The 22,380-nt window shown below is 58.3% G+C and overlaps 7 protein-coding genes across 7 annotated transcripts; 4 read left to right on the top strand and 3 right to left on the bottom strand.

The window, feature by feature from the left end:
• Window positions 1-588: 588 nt before the first annotated feature.
• PSEUBRA_000499 (Peptidase S24/S26A/S26B) lies at window positions 589-1,119 on the top strand (the record flags this gene model as incomplete). Its single annotated transcript, XM_016436120.1, has 1 exon — window positions 589-1,119. One exon carries the CDS (start codon window positions 589-591, stop codon window positions 1,117-1,119), a length of 531 nt encoding a protein of 176 aa, XP_016295081.1.
• A 287-nt stretch (window positions 1,120-1,406) lies between these two features.
• PSEUBRA_000498 (uncharacterized protein) lies at window positions 1,407-4,481 on the bottom strand (the record flags this gene model as incomplete). The annotated part of the gene is made up of 1 exon (XM_059464396.1): window positions 1,407-4,481. One exon carries the CDS (start codon window positions 4,479-4,481, stop codon window positions 1,407-1,409), a length of 3,075 nt encoding a protein of 1,024 aa, XP_059320986.1.
• Window positions 4,482-8,915: 4,434 nt separating this feature from the next.
• PSEUBRA_000497 (uncharacterized protein) lies at window positions 8,916-11,150 on the top strand (the record flags this gene model as incomplete). The annotated part of the gene is made up of 1 exon (XM_016436121.1): window positions 8,916-11,150. One exon carries the CDS (start codon window positions 8,916-8,918, stop codon window positions 11,148-11,150), a length of 2,235 nt encoding a protein of 744 aa, XP_016295079.1.
• Window positions 11,151-11,187: 37 nt separating this feature from the next.
• PSEUBRA_000496 (uncharacterized protein) lies at window positions 11,188-11,838 on the bottom strand (the record flags this gene model as incomplete). Its single annotated transcript, XM_059464395.1, has 1 exon — window positions 11,188-11,838. One exon carries the CDS (start codon window positions 11,836-11,838, stop codon window positions 11,188-11,190), a length of 651 nt encoding a protein of 216 aa, XP_059321060.1.
• Window positions 11,839-13,716: 1,878 nt separating this feature from the next.
• On the top strand, window positions 13,717-15,402 carry PSEUBRA_000495 (Major facilitator superfamily; the record flags this gene model as incomplete). Its single annotated transcript, XM_059464394.1, has 1 exon — window positions 13,717-15,402. One exon carries the CDS (start codon window positions 13,717-13,719, stop codon window positions 15,400-15,402), a length of 1,686 nt encoding a protein of 561 aa, XP_059320985.1.
• A 68-nt stretch (window positions 15,403-15,470) lies between these two features.
• PSEUBRA_000494 (Alpha/beta hydrolase fold-1) lies at window positions 15,471-16,445 on the bottom strand (the record flags this gene model as incomplete). The annotated part of the gene is made up of 1 exon (XM_016436068.1): window positions 15,471-16,445. One exon carries the CDS (start codon window positions 16,443-16,445, stop codon window positions 15,471-15,473), a length of 975 nt encoding a protein of 324 aa, XP_016295077.1.
• A 356-nt stretch (window positions 16,446-16,801) lies between these two features.
• On the top strand, window positions 16,802-22,129 carry PSEUBRA_000493 (Quinoprotein amine dehydrogenase, beta chain-like protein; the record flags this gene model as incomplete). Its single annotated transcript, XM_016436095.2, has 1 exon — window positions 16,802-22,129. One exon carries the CDS (start codon window positions 16,802-16,804, stop codon window positions 22,127-22,129), a length of 5,328 nt encoding a protein of 1,775 aa, XP_016295076.2.
• Between the last annotated feature and the right edge of the window lie 251 nt (window positions 22,130-22,380).

Genomic DNA, 22,380 nt, shown 5'->3' with positions numbered 1-22,380 from the left:
GGAGAGAAGTCGGATGTTCGGATGTGCGCGCTTGCGTCAGCCTCTTTGACTGAAGAAACACGGAGGTCGATGACAAGTCTTGGGCGGGGCTAGACCGTAGATGTAGCTAGTGCGAGCGCAAGGCGAGATGAGGCGTGACAGAATCGAGGAAGGACAAGGTTGGCGTGGTGAGGAAAGGAAGGTTGAGCTCAGCTGCTGCGCGTTTAGATTGGATTCAGGGTTCAGTTTCCAACCAAACCAACACTCAACCACCGCGCGCCTGTTTGCGGCGTAAAGCTTTGTTTCTGGACACCCCGATTTGGGGTCCCACACTCCGATCGGGCCGAGAGAGACACTGAAGCCCGCTGCCGAAAGTGACACGTCGAAAGTCACACCATCACAACGACGCCCTTCCCTTCTTCTCGATATCGTCCACTCTTCGCTGTCGTCACCTACCCTCTCCTCACAGGTCGCTTGACCTACTGCTGCTGTTCGCATATCAGCACACATTCGCTGCTTGCATAGATTACGATCGCGTCCACCTCGTCACCTCCTCTCTCACCACGCCTTATCCGAAGCCGCATCCCGGCGTGGAAATCCTAGGCAAGCATGTTCGCAGAAGAGCTCGCCTCGCTGCGTCGACAAGGTCTCCGCTCGATCCTCTACCAGGTCCTCAATTTCGTCTCTGTCGTCTCAACCGCACTGGCGATGTGGAAAGGCCTCTCTGTGCTGACAGACACCGAGTCGCCCGTGGTCGTGGTCCTCTCTGGCTCGATGGAGCCCGCCTTCTACCGCGGCGACCTGCTGTTCCTCTCGATGCCCAGTGGACCGCTCAAAGTCGGCGACATTTCCGTGTACAAGGTGCCCGGAGCAGACATCCCTATCGTTCATCGAATCATCGAGACTCACGACGCACCCGATGGAGACCAGCTCATTCTCACAAAGGGAGATAACAACGAGAGCGACGATATCGCCCTATATCATGGTGCACGGTGGATGAGGAGGAGCAACATGGTCGGGAGAGTCAGAGGATATATGCCTTATGTGGGGTATGTGACCATCGCATTGAACGACTATCCGAAGTTGAAGTACGCCCTGCTAGGGATCATGGGTCTGTCGCTTCTGTTCCAGAAGGAGTAGGTCGTAGAGACCAGACGAGCGCAATCATCACAGGCGCATTTCATCCTTGCGTACATCAGCTTCGTCTGTGTGGGTTGCCGCGAGCCGCAGTCAGAATCTTCGTACCGAAACAATCGTGAACAGGGCAAAAGAATGTATGAATTGAAAAGCAGCAAACCTTCCACGAGGCCGTCGGTATCCAGACCGACGCAACCCGCAGAAGGAACAAAGATCAAAAAAGTTTTCCGTGACGACGAAGGGGCACGAGTTCCACCAATGGCAAAAGAAGGAAAGACGAAAAGAATGTTCTAAAGGAGGACCGAATTGCTCATCATCTCGGGACGACCAATCGTCGAGCTAGCGACGCTTCCACGACGGCGGGTGCGGTGGATGCTGTTGGAGCGCACACCAAAGGCATGCTCTCGCGTGTGCTGTCGTGGCACGCGGTAGTCTTCCTGGTAGGTCGAGAGCATGCCAGCGTTCGAGTCGGCGCTGTGCTCGCTGTGCGATCCATGCGAGCCAGACTGGTCCGAGGTCGAGTGGTACGATCGACGCGACGACTCGTAGTCGTACTGAATGCGTTGCGCTTCGGTCATCTGGCTCAGGTCCGAGTAGGCGGATCGCTCCGTCATACGGCTGGATCGGTTCATGTTGACGTACCCGCCAGCTGCACCGCCGGCAGCAGCGTCGTGGAACGGATCTGAGGCTACGTAGCCGCCAAAACCGTCGCCGTGTGAGTAGCCCGGCTGGCTAGGGTGACCCATCGCCATGTCACCGTGTGGCGACCACACCTGCTGCATCTCGCCATTCGCGTTGAAACCCTGATGCTGATCAAGTGCGCCCGGAGCCCACGTCTCACGCAGGCCACCGTGGAAGGAGCGGATAGTGTGTGCACGCGAGATGCCGCCGTTTTTGCCATCTGCTCCAACGTCGTCCTGACCTTTGCGCTTGTTTCGCCAGATCAAGCCACCTGCTACCACAGCAAAGGCCCCAGCAAGACCACAGCCCACTCCAATCAGGCTGTTGCGCAGCTTGGGAGTGTCCGTGGTCTCCCCACTGCTGGTCTTGGCGTTCTGCTTGGCGCCCGAGGCAACGATGCCAGCGACGCTCAAGATGTTGAAAGTGGGGTCCACTTGGCTTGCGAGCTGCTGAGGTGCTCCCGAAGCAGCCGTGGTGTAGAAGGGCGACGAGGTGTTGGCGATCAAGGCTTGAATGTCTTCCACGCTCGATGTGGGCACGTACGCCATGTAGAGCGTGCGGGCTGTCGAGAGCGTCTCGGTGGTGGCAGTGTCGTTGGAGTCCGGTGAGTAGCTGGCCAGCTTGACCGTCGAGACTTTGGACGTTTCCAGACCGGCAGGCTGACCAACGAGATCCGGCATGAAGGCAAAGATCTGCGCCGTCAGGTCCGCCTGCGAGATGACCCACGTCCACTGCATGTCCTCCTTGAATAGAACGCCGATCGAAGTGGTGTTGGCCGGCTGGTCGTACGAGCTGGTGGAGGGCACGATGGTGGTGGGCAGATCTTGTGTAGCTGGACCATTTCCAGTCCCGTCCGACGACGAGGCAGTCGATGTGCCCGAATCGGTGTTGCCATCGTAGTTGTCACTGCTCTGCGATCCAGTCTGCGTTGATGAAGCGGACGAGGAAGTGGTGCTGGGAGCAAGCTTCAAGGATTGCGTGTTGGCGTACCAGTACGGGTTGGAGGTCGAGGAAGTCGAGGCGGAAGCAGGTGCAGAACTGGCATGCGAGGCGTTGGAGGAAGGCGCCGACGACACCGATGACGAAGCAGCTCCGCTCGAAGACGCGGATGAGGACGGAACGCCACTCGAGCCCGAAGGAGAGCCACCGTCCGAGCTAGATCCGGTCCCGGCAGACGTAGAGCCAGATCCGGTAGGAACGGACTGAGAAGCCTGCGATGTAGAGGAAGGGGCTGTCGTCACGGCGCTGGAGGAGCCCGAGGTAGCTGTCGAGGAGCCGGTGCCATCGTTGGTCGAGCTAGCACTGTTGGTGCCGGACGACACGGAAATGGTAGAGCCATCGCCGTTGCTGTTGCTGCCATCAGCAGAGCTGGTCGGGGTGGATCCCTGAGAGCTCGAGCTTGGCGACGCGTCGTCGCTTGAGAAGCCGCCTCCGCCCCACAGACTGCTGAACAGACCTCCGCTCTTGGTGGTTGTATCTTTCGATGAGCCAGTGTTGGAGTCGGTGTCGGAGTCGGAGTTGGCGTTCGAGCCAGAACCGGAGCCCGAGTTGGAGCTGGACGGAGCTGGCGTCGGGGAAGAGTCAGCTGTCGATGCATCAGCAGAGGACGAGGCCGAGGACGAAGAGCCGACCACGGGCAACAGGCCCTGCAAGAGCCCTGTAGGAGCGGATGTCGACGAGATGCGCGCCGACGTTCGAGTTGGAGAGGACGTGAAGCCGAAAAAATCGGGTTGACTGGACTGGCTCTGTTTGCTGGTCGATGGCGAGTCATCGTCGTCGCTACTACTGCCTTGGCCGTCGGACGACGCAGACGAAGAAGTCGCAGCCGGCGTTCGAGACGAAGACGTCGCTGACGGCGAATCACTGCTACTGTCCGCGGTCTCACGCGATACAGATGACGACGAAGTCGAAGACGCGCCCAAGAGACCGCCCAGAAGATCACCAAGGCCATCGGTGCTACTGTTGGAGGCGACGGTGTTCGAATCGCCAGCGCTGGATGAAGATGAAGACGACGTGGCAGAGCTCGAGGCAGTGGCAGTGGATGCGGGTGCGGATGCGGAATCTGATGTCGATGAGGTAGGCGTAGCATGCGTGCTGTGAGAGGAGCTGCTGCTCGAGGATGCGTCGTCGCCGTCTGCCGATGCGGAGGACGACAATGATGAGGAGCGATGCGCAGAGGTGGATGATGACTTGGATTCGGCATCAGCAGTGTTGGCGGGAGACGAGGATGAAGAAGTACGCGAAGCTGAATGTGAAGTGGTGGTGGTGGGAAGATCGGAGCTGCGTGCGTTTGTTGCGCTATCCGTCTCTTGCGAACGTGCACTGGTGCGGGTGCGGAAGCGGTGGTGACGAGAGGAGGAAGTGGTGGAGTCGTCGAAGCTACCACTGTCCTGGAGAGCTTCTTCGGCGAGCAGCTGATCCAGCTCATCAGAAGTGAGGCCGTAGGTGCCGTATCGATCATGGTGGTGGCCCGCTCGTGTGTCTAGGGAGGCCGCATGAGCGTCAGAGCTCGAGGCAGGCGGGAAGCGTTTGGAAAGACGACCAGCCCTGGCAGCATGACGTCGGATGGCGTTGTCGGCATGGGCAGCGCCGTGATTGGCATCGGCGAGGACGGGAGTGCCGACAAGCAAGACGAGGCTTAAGCTGACGAGCATCAGCCTGAATGTGGGTTGAAACAAGACCATGATGGTGAAGGGCGAAGGTAGTAGCAGGAGGAGTGTGGTGAAAATCTACGATGCTGGATTGATGCCAAGGAGAGTTGACGGCGGCCAAGATGAAGCAAAAACAAAAGAGTGTGAGTTGATCCGGACAGTGGGAGACAATTGATGTGCAGATGATGAGCACGCCATGGGACAGATGGCGAGGAGAAGGGTCGAGCAGAGAAAGGCGAGTCCGGCCACTGGGAAGGGGATGAGGGGAGGGCGAAGAGTGCGAGTATGATCGTGACGGGAGGCAAATGGACCGCGATGTCGATGGAAACAAGCGGAAGCGAAGCAAGTGAAGTGGGAAGAGGAGGGGACAAGAGGCATGCAAGAGGTTGGATGGGAGGACACTCACCTCGCGACGAGAAGGGCGAAAATGGCTAAGCCCGATGAGATGAAGTCGAACCGAGTCGGGTACAAGCTGCGGGTTGACGAGGACTGACACAAGCGCAGGGCGAGGCTTGCGAGGCTGCGAAGTGTCGACAAGCGGTCTGAGCGTCGTTCGAAGCAGGTCGAGGCGGTGCAATGTCGATTGCGAGAGCAAAGAATAGCCAAGCGCTGAGGGGCTCGAGCTGAGAGAAGAGTCTATGGATGCAGAGATGTGAGGACGGAAGCGCGTGTTGCGTGGGACAGGAGCCAGGACAATACGGAAGGTGCAGATGAGACGAGGCTTGCTCCTATCTGGTCGATCACGAACAGTGAGACGTCAATGGGTGAAGATGAACGGCGGATGCAAGCCACAGAGCCAGTCTGTAGAGAATGGGTAGAGATGCACGCCGAAGCAAATGAGCGTGGTGTAGACGTGGGCGAACGGTGTCGGGGCGACGGCTGATGATGAAAAGAGATGCAGCTATGGTGGAGTGGAAGGGATGGACAATGTGAAGGGTCGAGGAGGGCGACTCTGAGGAGGTGATGGTGCAACTCGACGAGCCAGCGACGAGCGACGAGCGACAATGACGAAGAACAGAGCAAGGAAGGGGGGTCGGTGAGATGAATGGAAGAATTAAAGGAGGAGGAGGAGGAGGGGGTCGGGATGATGCAAGAGGAGGAGGGACAAAGAAGCACGAGCAGCAGGATCAGGGACGATGATGATGATGCTCGCACCAAGGCAGAGCTAGAGCATGATCGGCAGGGGTGAGCAGGACGGCGAAGAGGAGGAGGACGAGGAGGGCCCCGCCAACTGTCAAACAGCAAGGCGGAATAGCAAAATAGGGTACTCAACGCCGAGCCCTCAAATTACCATTAAAAAAAAGAAAGTAAAGATTTGAATTCGAACCGCACAGGAAGCACATGCAAGCTGCAAAGCACCCATTCAACCCGACAAGCAAAGCCGAAAAGCACTTCGGCCTCAACAACAGCTCAGCCGCCGCCGCCCGGCTCAATTCTCTCCTTCCCCTTTCAGCGACGCCCCAATGCAGAGTATGAGCGTCGATGGAACGAGTGTGGCGTCTACCATGCGTGCGGAGCTTCGTTGCTGCTACAATTCGGCACACGGATGCACGACCTTGTTCTCGAACGCAGTTACTAAGGCAGAAGCAGCGTCAAAGGTCTGAAATGTTGGCTCACTGATCGACTGATTCGCTTGCTTGCTCGCCTAGGATCCATGATGGACGATGTTGATGACACGAATGTGCTTTTGACGATGCGATAGGCGAGAAGGAAATGCAAGCTGGAAGTGCTGATGATGTTCAAGACTCGCAAGCGAGAACAACACTAAAACCTGCCAACGGTCGAGCAACGCGCCGGGCGCGACAGCAGACGTGATTTTGGTGATTTTTGTTACGAAAAAAGAGGGGATTGCACGCTGTTGCTGCTGATTGCTGCCGCTTGGCTGCCAGCACACAGGCTTCAGCACTTGCCCTTCTGTCCCTGCCCTGAGCTTGTCTTCCAGCAAGTCAAGCGATCGCCACGCATGTCTGTGTCGCTCGTGCTCGTGCAGCACATTGCGGCGATCCAGCCGACCGCCGTCTCGAACAAGTGTCCTCTGTCCGGCACTGGCCAGCTCATACAACTCGTGCTGGACCCCAGACTGAGTACGCTGGGCTGAAGATCGAACCTTCTTTCTTCGCTTCTGGTGGCGCCCAAATCATCCCCTCACCCGCGCCCTCTGCAAACTCCGCCGGTCTGCATGGATGGCCTCTTCATTTTGCCCTTTCTTGGCCTCATCGCAGTATGTCCAGCTTCAGGTGCGGCGATCCTCACAGACTGTGCTGGCCGAACGCCGACTGGACAACACCCGTCAACACGAGCACTGGCGGAATGATTCACGTTTGTTAGGCCGGCTCTTTTCGAAGCGCGTTAAAAATAGAGTCAAGATGCGGGAGTCGGATTCGAGACTCGGACCAAGAAGACGCCTCGACTCACGATTGCACCTCGTCCATCTTAGCCAGCCTCTCCACAAACGACCTCACACTCTCGCACAGACCCGATCGTCGACATCAGGACGACAAGCAGTGCCATAACACGGCTCAGCTTTCGATCCGCTTGCTCTCCGCCATAGAAGGAGAGCTATCGCTCCGGTCCGTCCCAGCACATTCTCGCCTCAACCTCTCAACTCATGTTATAGACGACCTTAAGCAAGCTCGTGGATCCTTGAGCGACGGGCGACTGGGTCACAGCGCTCTATTAAACCAAGTATAGCTAGATATGTCGGCTCAAGTACCCGTCAAGCGTCAACGCATCAGCAATGCATCTGGTTCCTCGTCGAGGAGCCTGTACCAAAGGCCGCTGTCCACCGAGCAGCAGCAGTCCATTCGCCATGCTCAGTGCATCAACAATGGCACCAATGCTCTTGAGCAGCTACAATGCCTCAGGTCAGGCTTCAGTGATCTAGGCCAGATTGCGTGGTCTCCGCACAACGTCCTTGCCACCGCCTCCAACACACAAGATGCTCCCTCAATATCGGCAGACGCTCATATCGTCGTTCAGTATCCTGTCGCGTCCTCCTCTAGAACCAAGCTCAGGTCCAGTCATCTGTATCCTGACCAGTCGAGCTACACCCCTGCGCCGCATGCTGGGTCCTCTCAACCACGGCTTGCAGCAAGCAACACACCACCTCAGCACACGTGCTACAATGACCCGCGACATATCTCTTTCAGTCCCTGCGGCTACTATCTATGCGCCTACTTCCCGATATCGCGACACCCTGCCACGCCATCGAAGGTATCACCTGAAGCTTCAAACGCTCAATCTCAGGTGCTACTTTCTCAGCCCAACACAACAGCCACTGCACTCGACTCAACGCTTGCCCTACCGCAGGCAGCAGCAGCAACTTCATCTTCGTCACCAGAGAAAACAACACATCGTCCATTGGCCAAGTTCTGCATATGGTCTCGAGCCGACACAGGATCTCTCAATGACTGGAAGCTTGTTGAAACACTCTCAGTCAAGCCTACTTCTCGCAGAACAGGATCAGCGACCTCAGCAACACCGGACAACGTGCTCAAAGTCAACGAAAGAGGCCAGCCAGTAGCTCAGGCTGGTGTTCGAGCATCCCCTTCCGACCCCGAAGATGTCAAAGAGTCCAACATCCTGCAAGGTGGCGTCAAAAAAGTGGTGTGGCTCAACCGCCGTCGTCGCATTGTTCTCCGCTCTGGATCCTCATCCTCGAATCACTACGGCGCCAGCGCATTCACTCGACTCGCAGCTCGAGGTCCAAGCTTTGTCCCTGCTGCGTCTGCTTCGACGGACAAGTCTGTACCGGAGCTGGACGTGGCACTCGTCGTGTTCGGAAACCAGGGGCAAGTCACGCTGCTGTCCTCTCGCAAAGCAGACCGAGAAGCGAAATCAACCACAGAAGGCAGCTCTACAACTACCGCGCCTCCAGCCTTCTTCAAAACCTTGCTACATTCGTCGTTGTACACGCCAAATCTGCAGCCTTCGCCCATCACGCTCGATTCGACCCACAGCCTCGACGACAAGCAAGGCGACAATGCCGCTCGATACGATTCGCCCTTCTCCAGGATGGATGGGCATGACTCTGATCCTGAAGGCGAGCTTGGTGGCAGAGACTGCATCACGCACCTTGCTGTCGGCATGCCCGCCAATGACTCCGTTCTTCTTGTTGCGTCCAGGCGGTCTTCTAACAGCTCTTCGCTGGTGGACCTCACCGAGATCAACATCGATCTGCGTGGCGAGTCAGTCACCATGACAACACGTCCCTTGCAGTCGGTGTCGCTGTCTACTGCCGACTTGAATCATCTTGATGGCTCACCTGCTAACGGATCGACCAGTGACAGTGCTGTCGACGTTGACGCTGTCTCGATCCTCGCATGGGCACAAGTCGACGCCGCAGGCTCTGACGAAGACCGTGCAGCTGGCAAAGCAGCCTCCCTCCGACTCATTGCTTGCTCCTCGCACATCGAGTCAGCAAACAGCACATCCGAATCAGCGGATCATGACGCAACGGCATCAACGATGCGCAGCAACATCGCCTGTTGGGATGTGTTCAAGGCAGAGAACGAGCTCAGTGATGCATTTGCCTCACTCGAATGCAGAAAGACAGGACACGCGCCGAAGTGGTCCGACTGGCAATTGCGCTTTGCCCAGTCAAAGACGCTTCACAACCAGCTCATCACATCCTTCGTCGCCAACGCCGATGGCATGGCAGTCGGCGACCTTGGCCTTCTCGCATCATTGACGCCAGCAGCTGGAAGGGCAGGTCTGCTTTCCGAGCAGCTCAGCTACTTTGACCTCCAACGCATGGATCTGGCAGAGGGAGTGGCGGCGACGACGCCAGCCCGAGCGCTTTCACGAACTTCGAAGCCTGTCGTTTCCAGCAACGGCACCCTAATCGCGACGCTCTCTAGCTCGCACACTGGCTCGTCAGACAAGGGGGTCGTCATGTGGAAGCTGCCACAATTACCGCGCGAAGCAGGTCAGGCTCTCACTGGGGCGAATGATACATCAAGCCGAATGTCACGGCTCCTGGCGCTGTCCGCCTTACGCAAATCGGATCCGTCCGACATTGGCCGCGCATTCGAATCTGCCACTTGGCAGGGCATGTCCGGCAATCTCCTCATCCAGATCGGAGACCTGCTCAAGATCACCGAGTCAAAACGCCAAGATGTCCTGGTCAAGATTGAAGGAGCCACACAGAAAGGTCCAAGCCACGACTCAAACTCCATTCCCTTCCATCAAGCGCTTCGACTGCTCAAGATCCGCATGGCGATCGGCGTTGGAGAAGTCGCACGTCTCGAGCGACTTGTTCTCGAGCTCGGGCTGTGTTTCCAGATGTTGCGATTGGCGCGGATCAAAACGCAAGTGACAGTAAATCCGACGCCACCACCAGCCGAAAGCGGCAAGAAGAAAGCCGGAGCTGCCGCCAAAGCTGTTACCACCACAGCCGAGACGCGCGATCGAGTATACTACCGCCTGGAGAGCGTCTGGCCATTGATCGCGCAGCTGCAGTGGTTCTTGACGCTGCTGGACAGGGTCAGCAAGCTGGCGATTGCGAACAGTGATGCGCCATCGAAGTCGGAGAGCTCCGACTCTTTCGAGATGGACTTTGTGCGCATGCTCAACAAGCCAACGCCGCGACGGCTGGTGCTGCAGATTCTGGCGCACTTTTGCGACTTCCGAGAGTGGACCGCCAGTACGACCCGGAAGGAGAATCTGCCACCTGCGACGACGGGCGAGGAGATGGGAGACGCGACAAGTGACAAGGTTCTAGCTGTCAGCGAGCAGATGGCGCTTGCGAGGGACGCGTTGAATCGTGTAGTCGGCGATGCGGCTGTCGATCTGATCGAGTTTACACATCTGCTAGTCAAGATCGAGATGGAGGCGACTGAGGGTGGAGCAGGTGGAGCATCGGGCGTGAGTCAGAGCCGGGAAGTCGATCGGTTCTGGTGGGCCACGCTGGACGGTAGCAAGGTGGATCAACCCGGTGCCGATGTCAAGGTCGAGTCCGACGCTGCCAACGGATTGCATGCCAAGCTGTTGAGTGCAGTAGTCGATCCCAAGTCGGGCGCCTTGGTCGATGTGCTGTCGCTCTTCATTTCGCCAGAGGACCTCTCGGACGAGCGCAATGTGCTTCACGAGAAGGGCGCAGATGACAGTTCAGTCGGTGCAGCAACAGGCAAAGTTTCGACATTGTTGGACGCTCTTTCCGCCATGTCAGCCAAGCGTACCGACGACGAAGCGCGACGCGACATCGTCCGCAAGGTTTCGCTTTCCAACGCATTGACCCAGTCGGCCATCCACAACGACGCCGCGACGCTACTGCGCACTCAGCCCACGACAACGGTACCGAGTACAGACACGGAAAGCAGTCTGGTCAAGATCAACGTGATGCGAGCCAAACGGTGCGTCCGCTGCTCGGCGCTCTCCCAAGATCCGGTCACCGTCACCTACGCCGTCCCGCACCCGACCCCTTCGCAGGGCAATCCGGCATTCACGGTCGATCCGAGCTTGCCACCCCAGGTGCAGATGCAGGTTCAAATGCAAATGCAGATGCAAATGCAGATGATGCAGATGATGCAGATGCAGCAGGCGGCGGCGGGGCAGCAGGGAGGCGCGCAGGGCATGCCGTCGTTCGTTCCGCCCATGATGGGCATGCTTCAACCTCAGCCACGCGTGATATCGATCGAGATGGGCAGTCAAGCGTCGGAATCAGACACCTGTGTCTGCGGTGGACACTGGTGGGTTCTCTAAATCCATTTCTTTTCCTCCATCGTCAGTATGTGTGTCTTCAATACGGCAGAGCGCCACTTGGCTTATCCGGACCGAAATCGCCAAAGCAAGGCGGATAGCTATCCGTCCTCCTCCCATTGATCCATCCCAAGCGCGGCGCTTGAGCCACAAAGTCAAAGAAGCTCGGCGCGGTGTTTTGCTGCGGCATCGGATCCACCTCCAACCACTCGAGTCGCGGCAGGTTGCCAGTGAGATCCGCCCACAGCGCATTGTAGTTGTCGAAGGCACCGGAGACGTCGAGCACGAGCCGAAGGTGGGTTAGCGTTGAGGAGGTGGTGAGGAGGGCGGTGGAGAGCGGGGGTTCGGGAGTCACGGGGTAGATGTCGAGGTGCGTGAGAGACGTGAAGGCGGAAGAGGTGATCAGGGCTGGTTGATGGAGGAGTGAGGTTTTCGAGGTGGACAGTGAGAGGTGCGTTAGACGGGTGTGGTGTGCGGTTGAGATGGTGGATTGAGGGAGGGTCGGTGGTGGGGAAGTGGGTGGGTCGAGATAGAGGTGTCGTGCCTGTCTTTGCGGTTCGGCCGTCGTGGAACGTTGAAGCTCCATCACCGGGCTCACCCCTCGATTGCGCCTCTCTTCCGCTTCAGCCCCCTCCGGCAGCTCCCTCACCAATCCTTCTCCGCCCCCCTCCCTCTGTCGCTCGAACACCATCCGTGCCCCGATTGGCAGCAACGTGCTCTCGTACCTAACCATCGTCAGGCACTCCAACCTCTCCAATCCCCCCATCCAGCTATGTCCATGATAAAACGTCCTTCCATCTACCTCCAAGCTTCTCAAACTCGGTGCCACCAACGGCCAAATCGCCGGGTTCGGCACAGCCTCCGCAGACCAATACAGATACTCCAACTGCCTCGTCTGTGATAGGTGCATCGACCGCAGCAGTGTCAGCAGAAACGACTGGTCCAGGTCGATGTATTTGTCCGGTATGCTGATGACGATGCTTCGGATGTAGGGGAGGGGATGACGAAGGCTGAGGTCAGGGTGAAAATCGGGGGATGAGCGGCCCTGGCGTGTGCGTGAGGGGGAGGTTGATCGGATGGAGAGCGTGTCGTAGCTGCGAAGGAGGGTTGCGAGTCGAGGCAGGTGTTGCGGTGTACGGATGACGAGTGTGTGCCAGACAAGCGGCAGGAGGGTCTGACGGAACGTGCGGGATGCAGAGGAGAGCGAGAGCAGGGTTGACAGGTCGGATCGGGCGAGTGGGAGCGGCGAGTAGGGTGGGAAGGAGTGATGGCAAGGGAAGGAGGCCGGGCGCGTATCGATGCCGCTCACATAATAGACGTCGGGTTTGGTGAGGAGCTGCGTGGCAATCTGGAAGATGATCTCGAGTGGAAGGCTTGGTATGCGCCCGTATAAAGCGCTGTCTGGGGTGAGTGTCGATGGTGGAAGCGCCGCATCCTCTAACTTCGATGGTGCACCGTTGCCCGCTGTGGTGCTGGATAGGCTTTGTCCTTTATGCAATCCAAGGGTGCCATTTCCGGATGCGTGGGCTTGTGCTTGCACAGACGCCTTTGTGCCGTATACTGAGCAGGTGCGATGATCCGTCGAGCTTGCGCTTCTGAGTTGTGTTGGATGAGAAGCAAAGCTGAGCGCGTCCATCAGCCTAGCTGCATCGGCGACGGACGGCTGCGATGGTGGGCTCGTCATCGCGTCTCGACGCTTGCGTGCTCTGCTGGATGTCACCTCATCGCATTTTGATCGCCATCTGCATCGGATTCGCGAGCTTGACGAGAAGGTCGACACTTGGAATGACGAAGATTGGTAGCGAGGATGATGGCCGTGCGCATGTCGAGGATGATGGAGTGGAGGCTTTAGGTCCGATAAAGTCACCGAGAGCCGGAGGCAAATTTCAAATCTGTTAGACCACTCTCGTCTCGGCCAGCACCGGTTCGACATTTCGGTTTTGACGGCGTGTCGGACAACGCCATGCATCCAAGACCGATATCGTCGACCTGTCAAGAAACTTTTACCGAACAAAAGATCTTCCTTTGGTCCTTATCGCTGCCCTCGTCGTGCTCTGCCAGTCCCTCCTCTTTCCGCGACTATCCGTTGTTTCGGGCTCGGCTGTGACGGACAGCCCTGCCCTTGCGAACCCTGTTCGTGACGGTCTTCCTCGTGCCTTACGCGCCGGCGAATTTTGCCTTTTCTCCGATAGAATGAGATGAAGTTTCTCTTGTCCCACCGAATAGGCTTTCCGATAGTGCAATAATGTCGGCTATGACGGTCCCACTGCCTCCCACACGAAGGACCGTCTCTTTCTCCGACGCCTTCCTACGGGCTGACAATCCATGGCTGAGCAATGTGCGGTGGGACATCGTCCGACGTTTCGGGTCTGTCGGCCACGGCCCCATGATGTGTGCAGACTTTGACACCGGTCGGTCATGGTGGGCCCTCCTTCGCTATGACAAGGCTCAAGTTGTCGTATCTTGCTGAGCATCCATCTTGTTCTCCCTCCCACCACCGATACATCCTCCACCATCTTCACAAAAGCGCGATCGTGACTATCCCTGGTAGACCACTGCTATCGACACCATGGAGCCGATTCGCCCTTCAGCCGATAGCTCTTGCTCGCCATGCTCCTCGACATCAAGCTGCTCGTCACCACAATCCAGATTCTCCTCAGCCGATGCCACTGCAGTCAACTCAGCAGCACCCACACGACGCAACAGTGTCTCGATCAGCAACCTCCTATCAACATCCGGCTCTGGCAGTGTTTCTATCGGCGACAAATCAGGCAAGTTCGCGCACGAAGGTGTCTCGCCAAAGTGCCTTGCTCAGCGATTGCTGCAGCAACAGAACCCACATGAGCGCCCATCTACTGTGGCAAAAGATATCGACACCAGCTCTGACACGCTCGTAGCCAACACTCCTCGTGCGTCCTTCGACAAGCTCGACCGTCCCAAGCTCCTCGACGAAAAGTCCACCCCGTCCTTCGACTCGGGCAAGGACATCGAGAAAGCTTCTCTCCCATCAGACTCGGCTCCCGGTCCAGCACCAGATGGCGGTCTGCAAGCGTGGCTCGTCGTCGCAGGCACCTTTCTGCTCATCATGACCAACTTCGGCCTGCTCACCTCCTACGGAGTCTTTCAGAGCTACTACACCTCCCACCAGCTCGCTCACCTCCCCGCATCCACCGTCAGCTGGATCGGCAGTCTGCAAACCTTCATGATTCTCGGCGGCTCGTTCGTCTTTGGCAAGATCTCGGACGACTACGGTGGACGATGGATCCTCATCCTCGGCAGCGTCATTACGTTCATCTCGATGTTCTGCGTCTCGTTCTGTTCGACTTTGATTCAGCTCATCCTCGTTCAGGGCGTGCTTTTCGGTCTGGGAGGAAGCATGTTGTTTTTGCCGGGGTGCGCGTTGGTGAACCAATACTTCGATAAGCGCAAGGGGACGGCGATGTCGGTCATCATTGGCGCGGCGAGCTTCGGCGGCATCATCTGGCCCTTGATCCTCCAGAGTCTTTTCGACACCCCTCAGATTGGCTTCCGCTGGGGAGTGAGGATTGCCGCGTTCATCCTCGCCCTTCTCCTCACCATCAGCAACGTACTCATGCGACCCCGACTGCCGCCTACACCCGCAGCACTGCGTCAACCGTGGTTCCAGGCTTGGACACTGCTCACCTCGGACCCGTCCACCTACACTCTGTTCGTGGTGGGAGTAGCAGTGATGTTCATCAACTTCTTCGTGCCCTTCTTCACCATCGCCTCATATGCGCGCAAGGTCGGATTCTCCGCTTCGATGGCGACGCACATGGTGGCCATTATGAACGCGGCCAGTCTCATCGGGCGGTTGGCCTCGGGTCCGTTGGCGGATCGATATGGTCGATTCAACGTGCTCACCCTCTTTGGGTGTGGTAGCTTCCTCAGTCTGGCCCTCTTCTGGCCCATCCCTGGGCTGACGTTGACCAAGGCGGGAGTGCTGACGCTGAGCGTGGGCTACGGCCTCGCCAGCGGAGGAGCCATCGCGACCGTCAGCTCGTGTGTCGGGCAGGTTTCCAAGAAGAACGCCGGCGCGAGGTTGGGGTTGACTTGGACCATGGCTGCCCCCGGTGCACTGGTGGGACCTGTCATCTCGACCACCCTCGTCAGCCAGATGCATGGCAGATATACAGCGCTAGCCATCTGGGCAGCAGGAACTACTCTGGTGGGCACACTCATTATCGCAAAAGTCCGATTCAATTTGTCGCAGGGCAGGTGGATCGCCCGCGTCTAACCGTCGCACACAAAGCATCTGTACAACATATCCATATATCATTTGTATTCTAAGCATCACCGTGATAATCATTTGCCGGCACCCAAGAAATCGAGCGTGTGCTGCGCCGTGGCCTCGGGGTGGGTGAGAACAATGAAATGCCCAGCGTCGGGGATGACGGCGAGATCGATCTGGCCAAAGTACTTGGCGGTGTTCATGGGGACCACGTCGTCCTTGTCGCCCCAGATCACCCTCAGTCTCGAACCAAATTTGGCCACCACAGCACGGTGCACTTCGTGCGCGTTGAAGATGGGTCCGTCCTGCAGACTGGAGGTGAAGGAGAAGCGGTAGCCGGGATGGTACTGCGCCTGCCACCATGCGAGGGAGCCTTTGGGTGGGGTGGGGAGGAGGGGTACGAAGCGAAGCAGACGGCGGAGGATGAAGTTGGGGAGGAGGTGCGAGCGGATGAGCTTGACAGCGGGACGCAGGTCCTTGTTCGGTGTTCCACCTGCGGGACAAAGGAGTACGAGACGGTCGACGCGGTTCGGGTAGTAGTGCGCAAAGTGCGCCGCAATGGGTCCGCCGAGCGACATGCCGCACAGATCGAACTTGTCCCAGTGCGGCAGATGGGCGAGAAGGAGGGTGATCTGAGAGACGAAGAGCGCCGCATCGTGCGTCACTTGAGGCGAGTCGGAGTAGCCACGACCGAACAGGTCGAAGCACAGGATGCGGTAGCCCGCCTTGATGAGGTGCGGCGCGATGAGGCTCCATGCGGGCGAGGGCGTGGAGATGCCATGGACGAACAGGAGCTTCTTGCCGTCCTCAGGGCCGAACTCGTAGTAGCGGATGACGCCGTAGGGGGTCTGGAGGTCGACGCCGTTGGGGAAGATGTCGGCAGGGTAAGGAGGGTCGTGGATCTTGGCGGGGGCTTTGAGGATCTTGGGGTAGTTGGCGCGCAGACGGGCGTTCGAGATGAGGTAGAGGAGCGAGGCAGTGCCGGCAGCTGCGGCAAGGGCTACCCTGCCATCTTGCAACCGGTTGGTGTAGGATGAGAAGACCGACATTATGTGTAGCCTTCTGAAGGGATGACGGTGGTGGTGGTGGGATGAAGAGGGAAGGGTCGACGTTGGAAGGTCGACTCGGCAATCAAGAAAGCGGAGCCAGGGTCCAATCGAGAGCGGGGGAACGTCGAACAAGAAGATCAAGAGGCTCGCCAAGAAGCGTCGGTGACACCGGCGAGAAACAGCCGCGAGCCTAAAGCCGCACGGCTAACGCTTTAACAATTTCAGGTTTTGGCTCTGGCGTGGAGGGTCGTGCGCCAAAAGTGACACTTCCATGCCATCTTCCACCTTCACCATCACCTCTGCGCCTCGAGAACATTCGATTGACTGAGGCGATAGTCAAAGGAGGGCGCGCAAATATGACGACGGCTACACCTTTGTCTCTGCCGTTCATTTTGGATCAGAAGGATCACACGACCTCGTCACATTCGTATCGCAGGCGATGGAAACCGGACCGACCCAACTATCGAACGCTTCTCTCTGCACAACATGCCGAGGGCTCGTCAGGCTCAGCAGCATCACGAGCGGCCACAACAGCCAAGATCTCGAACGTCCAAGCTGATCCTGACCAGCTCGAAGCAGATTTACAAGAATGGGGTCTGCCTTCAACCTCCTCGGGCTCGCGGCTAGCTCCGCCCACTTCTGCGATCTCGTGGGATGAGAACTCCGCAAAAGCTAGCTGCTCATACTTGCAGAACAGACGCTCCACAGACCTGAGTCCTGCAACTGCAACATCATTGGATCAATGGGACCCCTCGATCTCGTTCGCCCCGTACTCGTCCAGCGGCTTGGCCCCCATCCCACTCTCAGGCTCCAGCAGTGAGCCTTTGCGATATGATCCAAGCCTCGGTCGAGTCCTCGCAGTGGGCCGAGATGACGGCACGGTGACCATCTACCGCGCGTACGGTCGTGTTGAGGACTACGACTCACTATCCAGCAAAGACCCGCAGACAGCGGAGGCTGACGATGCGCTGCCAGCCTCTGCCTCTGCTTCCGCCAGCATGTCCCGCAGCGCCAGCCAATCTGCATCTGTGCGATCTTCGGCGATCGCGAGCCCTACTCGCTTACGGAGCCCGGAAGCCGCGACGCCTTCCATCAGGCTGTCGTCATCAGCTGCATCTCATGCCACAACCGCCTCCGGCCGCGAGCCCAGCCCGCTCTTGGCCGCCTTTTCGCCTATCGATCGCTCTTCTGCTGCACGCTCCACCATCTCGACCGCTTCAGCGCACTCGGCTGTCGCCGCCAATGTGCAGCTCGATGACGGCTTGCCAGCCAACAGTCTTCAGTCCATGGTCAACGCGACCGGTCACACTGCAGGCCGCAAGTTTGGAGACGAGGCGGAAAACCGTCTGGAGCAGCAGATGGCGGCAGCGGAGCGCAATGACCACCAGCATGGCGTTGTCGGTGGTGTGATAGAGCGACTTGGATTCTCTTCACATCCCCACGCACACTCGCATTCGCCTTCATCGCATCATCAGTCCTCAAGAGAGTCATCTCGTCATCACGGCTCTCGACCGAGCGGGTCTCGCCATTCGCCAATTACTCCGCCCCGTGCTTCAACTTCGATCGAGACGCTAGCTGCAATCGCCAGTCAGTCACAAGCACAAGAAAAGACTCTCGGGCCCGCGACACCTGACCGCGGTGACGCCTCTCTGCAAACGTCGGCGTCGGACGCTTGGCTCCACGAGCCGAGTCGTGGCAGCTTCAGCCAGACTATGACTCTCTACACTCGGGACCGATCACCTGTCGTTGCCCTTCGATCAATTCCATCTATGGCAAGGACGCAGGAGAGCAACACAGCACCTTGGGTTTCCGCAACAGCCGGACTCGAGACCGCGGCCTTGCTGATCGTGCAAGAGGCGGGCACGATTTCATCATGGTCCATTTCGGAAGGAACGATACACTGGCAGTCCGATCTAGCCAGCGCTCAAGTCGTCCCGACCGGCGTGGAGTCGTCGGACGCAACAACAAAGGAGAGTTCAGCAACACTAGGCATGATGCACTCTCTCAGCAAGCTTCCATCAGCCATCGGTACGTCTCGAACACACAGTCCAGCGGGGTCCGCCAGAGCATCCCCAAAACCGACTCTGCTAGCTGGCGACGCTAGCATGAGACGGTCCCTGCTTCGAACAGCGCTGAGTGGCGCCGACGCCGAGACCACTTCGAGATTACGCGAGATCCGTGCAGTCAAGCTCTGCGAGGCGGTACAGACGCTGAATGCCTACGGCACCTCGGTGGCTCTGGTATGGGACTCTCACTCGTCTTCGGTGTTCTTGCTCGGCCTACTCGATGGAACAGTCTTGCTTCGCGAGACCCTCGACGACGTTTTGCCAGCGAGTGTTCCGACGCTCTGCTTGCTTGCCGAATCGCAGGAACGCGTGCACCTGACGTGGTTCAGCGAGAGCCAGCGCAAGCTTGAAAAGCAGCTTGTGCGCATTCTGACTTCCGAGGCAACCAAAGCGACTCCACAAGACGACACTACGGATCAAGGCAAGCAGCTCAAAGGCTTCGTTTTTGATGCTAAAGCAGAAGCTCAGCCTTCGTCAGACGGGTCTTGGACTCTTTCGGACGACGCCGGACAAGCACAGAAGATTCATGTGCTTCAACATCAGGTCGTGGTCCAGAGCTCGGAATGCCTTTCCGTGCTCGACTCGGCAAGAGGTCAAGTGCGATTCACACAGGAAGCGGGCACCGATTCGATCAAGCGCATTTGTGGGTCAAGCCGGAATTCAGAACTTCTTCTCGTCCAGTCGTCGTCGGCACTAGCGAAGCTCCACCTCAACGGGACACGAGCAGGAACCTCCGTCGTAAAGGTCCCAACCTTGACCCCCGTGGCACGTCCACCGTCGTGCCGCCTTCCTCTCGCTTGGAATCTGCCCGGCTCAGGGAACCTGCTCGAAAAAGCATTCCTCTTCCAACCTACCGCTACCGACGACTTGGGAACAAGCGCTGCACCGCAGGAATCGGCAGAGGTTGTGGCATTCGACCTCAGCACGTCACAAATTGAGGATCTGCTCGCTTCTCGTGGGTCAGATCCCGACACGTCTTTGGTTGCCGAATCAGGTAGTCGCCGGGCGGGACCCATCACGGCCGTTCTGCCTCTCAGCCTGGAGAAGATCGCTGTCGCAAGCGATGGTGGCCTGCGACTCCTTTCGCTTTCAAGCATTGCTTCTCAAACTGCCAAGTCTTCCACGATGACGGCAACTGGCAACAATCTAGGACCAGATCATGAAATCTGCCTCCTGCGTTCAGCTGTCGCTCCTCGATCTGGACAAAGACTGATCGTCGGCGGGACTTTGCACGGCGAGCTTGGGTTCTGGCAAGCCAATGCAACCGCGACGCAAGGTGAGCCCCCCTCCGAACCTCAGCTCGAAGCCACATTGTCCGTCTCGACGACGCCAGTCGAGGCCCTTCTCGTGTTTGGCGATGATGACAACACGATTCGTCTCCACGGCTGCCTGGCTTGCATCTGTGCAGACAGCTCGGTGACGATTGTCTTGCTCGAAGGCTTCCGACTGCAGTACACCATCCCCGGTCGAGGCGCTCGCTTGACATCGTTGGCCGTGCGTGCTGACGAGCTGCTTTTGACTTACGACGATGGCAAGGCCCGCGTTTGGGATCTGCGCACGCAGGAGCTCCGTCGCAGCATCGCTGTCGACCAAGCACAAGCGCTGGTGGAGGATGGCAAGGGGTGGTGGACCGTCAAGCCGATCGAGCCGTATAGTCCGCTGCACTCTGGTACAAGCGGTGTTCTCTCGCAGCTGGCATCGGCGCGCGACGGTGCCGCTGCCTCGCTGCTCGTCGATTTCCGACGTTCAATCGAGGCTGCTGCTCGTTCTGTGCGAGGCGCTGGTCCGTCGACAGCAAAGGAAGATGCGGCACCCCGAATCGGGCAGCCGAACGCCACAGGACAGCAGCCGCCTGCCGCCCTCAGATCGGAGCAGGAGCAATACCAGACTGACAGTTCCGCCTCAGTCAGTCTTGGCTCACCAGCCGCCCGCAAAGCGGTCAACATCATCCGGCCTTTGCTGCCGACTGTCTTCCCAACAGGCCTTGACAGCGATATAGATGCCAAACTCGCTGCACTCCTCGATCTAGAGTCCAATGCCGCCGGTGGACTCGGACACAGTGCGTTCACTGTTGGAGCCCTCTCTGCGTCCGATGCTCTCATGGTGGGCGACTCTGATGGGAAGTTCATCGGGGAAGCTTCAAGGGCGGACTTCGGGCGAGCGTGGAAGCTGAGCTCTCGCCTGACGACGACACGACTCATGGTGGCATCTGCGCTGCTGCGCGTTCTCAGCCATGTCAGCGAGCTGAAGCGTCTGGCAGAGGATCTACAACGTTTTGTCGAGGACGAAGCGCACTTATCCTCGCTAGTGGGAGTCGGCTTCCGCGGCGTTCAGCTCACCGAACTGGCGCCGTATTGGCTGGACAGCAACATGGAACTGCAAAATGCCAGCCGGAGCATGTTCCAGGCTGCTGTCACTCGTCTCGGTCAGGCACAACTGGACGTGCTCTGCGATCAGTGGCAGACGTCGCTGTCGCCTGCGAAGACGGCGCAAGATAACGCAAAGACTCGAATGGCCGACATTGCGTCCGAGGACGTCGAGCTCCAGATCCGTGCTCTGGCTCTGCTAGGTAGCATTGCAGTGGAACGATATACGAGCATGTCGCCGCGACTCCTCAAGGACATCGCCAAAGCCATCCACGGTTCGATTGTCTCGGACAAGGGCAGCGAGATGCGGAGCTCGCACGAGCTGCAGATGCTCGCGGTCGCCATTGAGCTGTGTCGACAGGGCTTCTCGATGTGGCAGCACTACTTCGACGCCACTGAAGTTGTGCGATCCTTGTTCGCGCTCAGCACGTCGACATCGACGTCCAGCAGCACCAGTGCAGACAGCGACTTGCGCACTCTGGCACGAGCGGCGACGTTGCAGATCGCGGCCGAGAACACGCCGCTGTTCATGACGACGCTATCACTGGACATCCTGCACGCGCGTTCGGCCGCGCACTGCTCGGCAACGATGCGCTTGGTAGCGTTCATGGTGCGAAAGCGACCTTCCGTGTTGGTGGCCAACTTGCCTCGACTCGCAGAAGCGGTAGTCAAGTCGCTCGATCCGACGCACACGACAATGCGCGAAGCCGTCGTCAACGCGGCGACCGTGATGATCGGCGAGCTGGTGTCGACCTACCCGAGCCTGAGCTTCTTTGGCGGTGGGCAGAGGCTGGCAGTGGGCACACACGAAGGCGCGGTCATCATGTACGATCTCAAGACTGCGACACGCCTCTACGTGCTGGAAGGCCACCGACGTCGAGCTGACGCGGTCAGCTTCAGCCCCGATGGCCGCCGACTAGTGACCATGAGCCTGGAAGAAGGCCGTGTGCTGGTGTGGAAAACGTCCTCGGGATTCAGCACCTTCTTCTCACCAGGCCAGATGCCACGTCAAGGCGCGACCGACGTCAAGCTCACCGATGGAGCATACAAGGCGTTCCTATTCAATGTCGGAGAACAACATCAGAGCGCGTCCAAGGCAGGCACCACGCAAGCGGCAACTTTCGGTTGCCACCAGGGCGAAAATCAGGAGCAGGACTTTGTCGGGTTCGACAGGATCCGCTTCCAGTGGAACTCGGAACGCAGCGTCAAGGTTCAGATTGGCGAAGCGCAGCTCAACATCAGCGTTGACTAGGCGTCTTTATCGACTGGCTCTCTGCTGCATCCGCTCAACGACAGCTTGTTCCTCCTTGCCCCTCTGCGACCGTTCGATGTGATGAGGCGAAAGGCTACGCTGGACGATGATGAGGGCAAAAAGGTCAGCTAACTTGTTAGACTTGCACGTGGCCGGAGCAAACGACGGATTTTGGCTTGTCCCCAAGGACACGAAACGAATCAACACAGGGGCTTGCCAAACGAGGCTTTGGACCCTGAGCTGCAAGAGGC

The sequence above is a fragment of the Kalmanozyma brasiliensis genome (genome assembly GCF_000497045.1).
Source record: "Kalmanozyma brasiliensis GHG001 unplaced genomic scaffold PSEUBRA_SCAF1, whole genome shotgun sequence".
NCBI classification, from domain to species: Eukaryota; Fungi; Basidiomycota; class Ustilaginomycetes; order Ustilaginales; genus Kalmanozyma; species Kalmanozyma brasiliensis.
The sequence above is the reverse complement of the archived record's forward strand: the minus strand, read 5'-3'. Positions and strand labels throughout refer to the sequence as shown.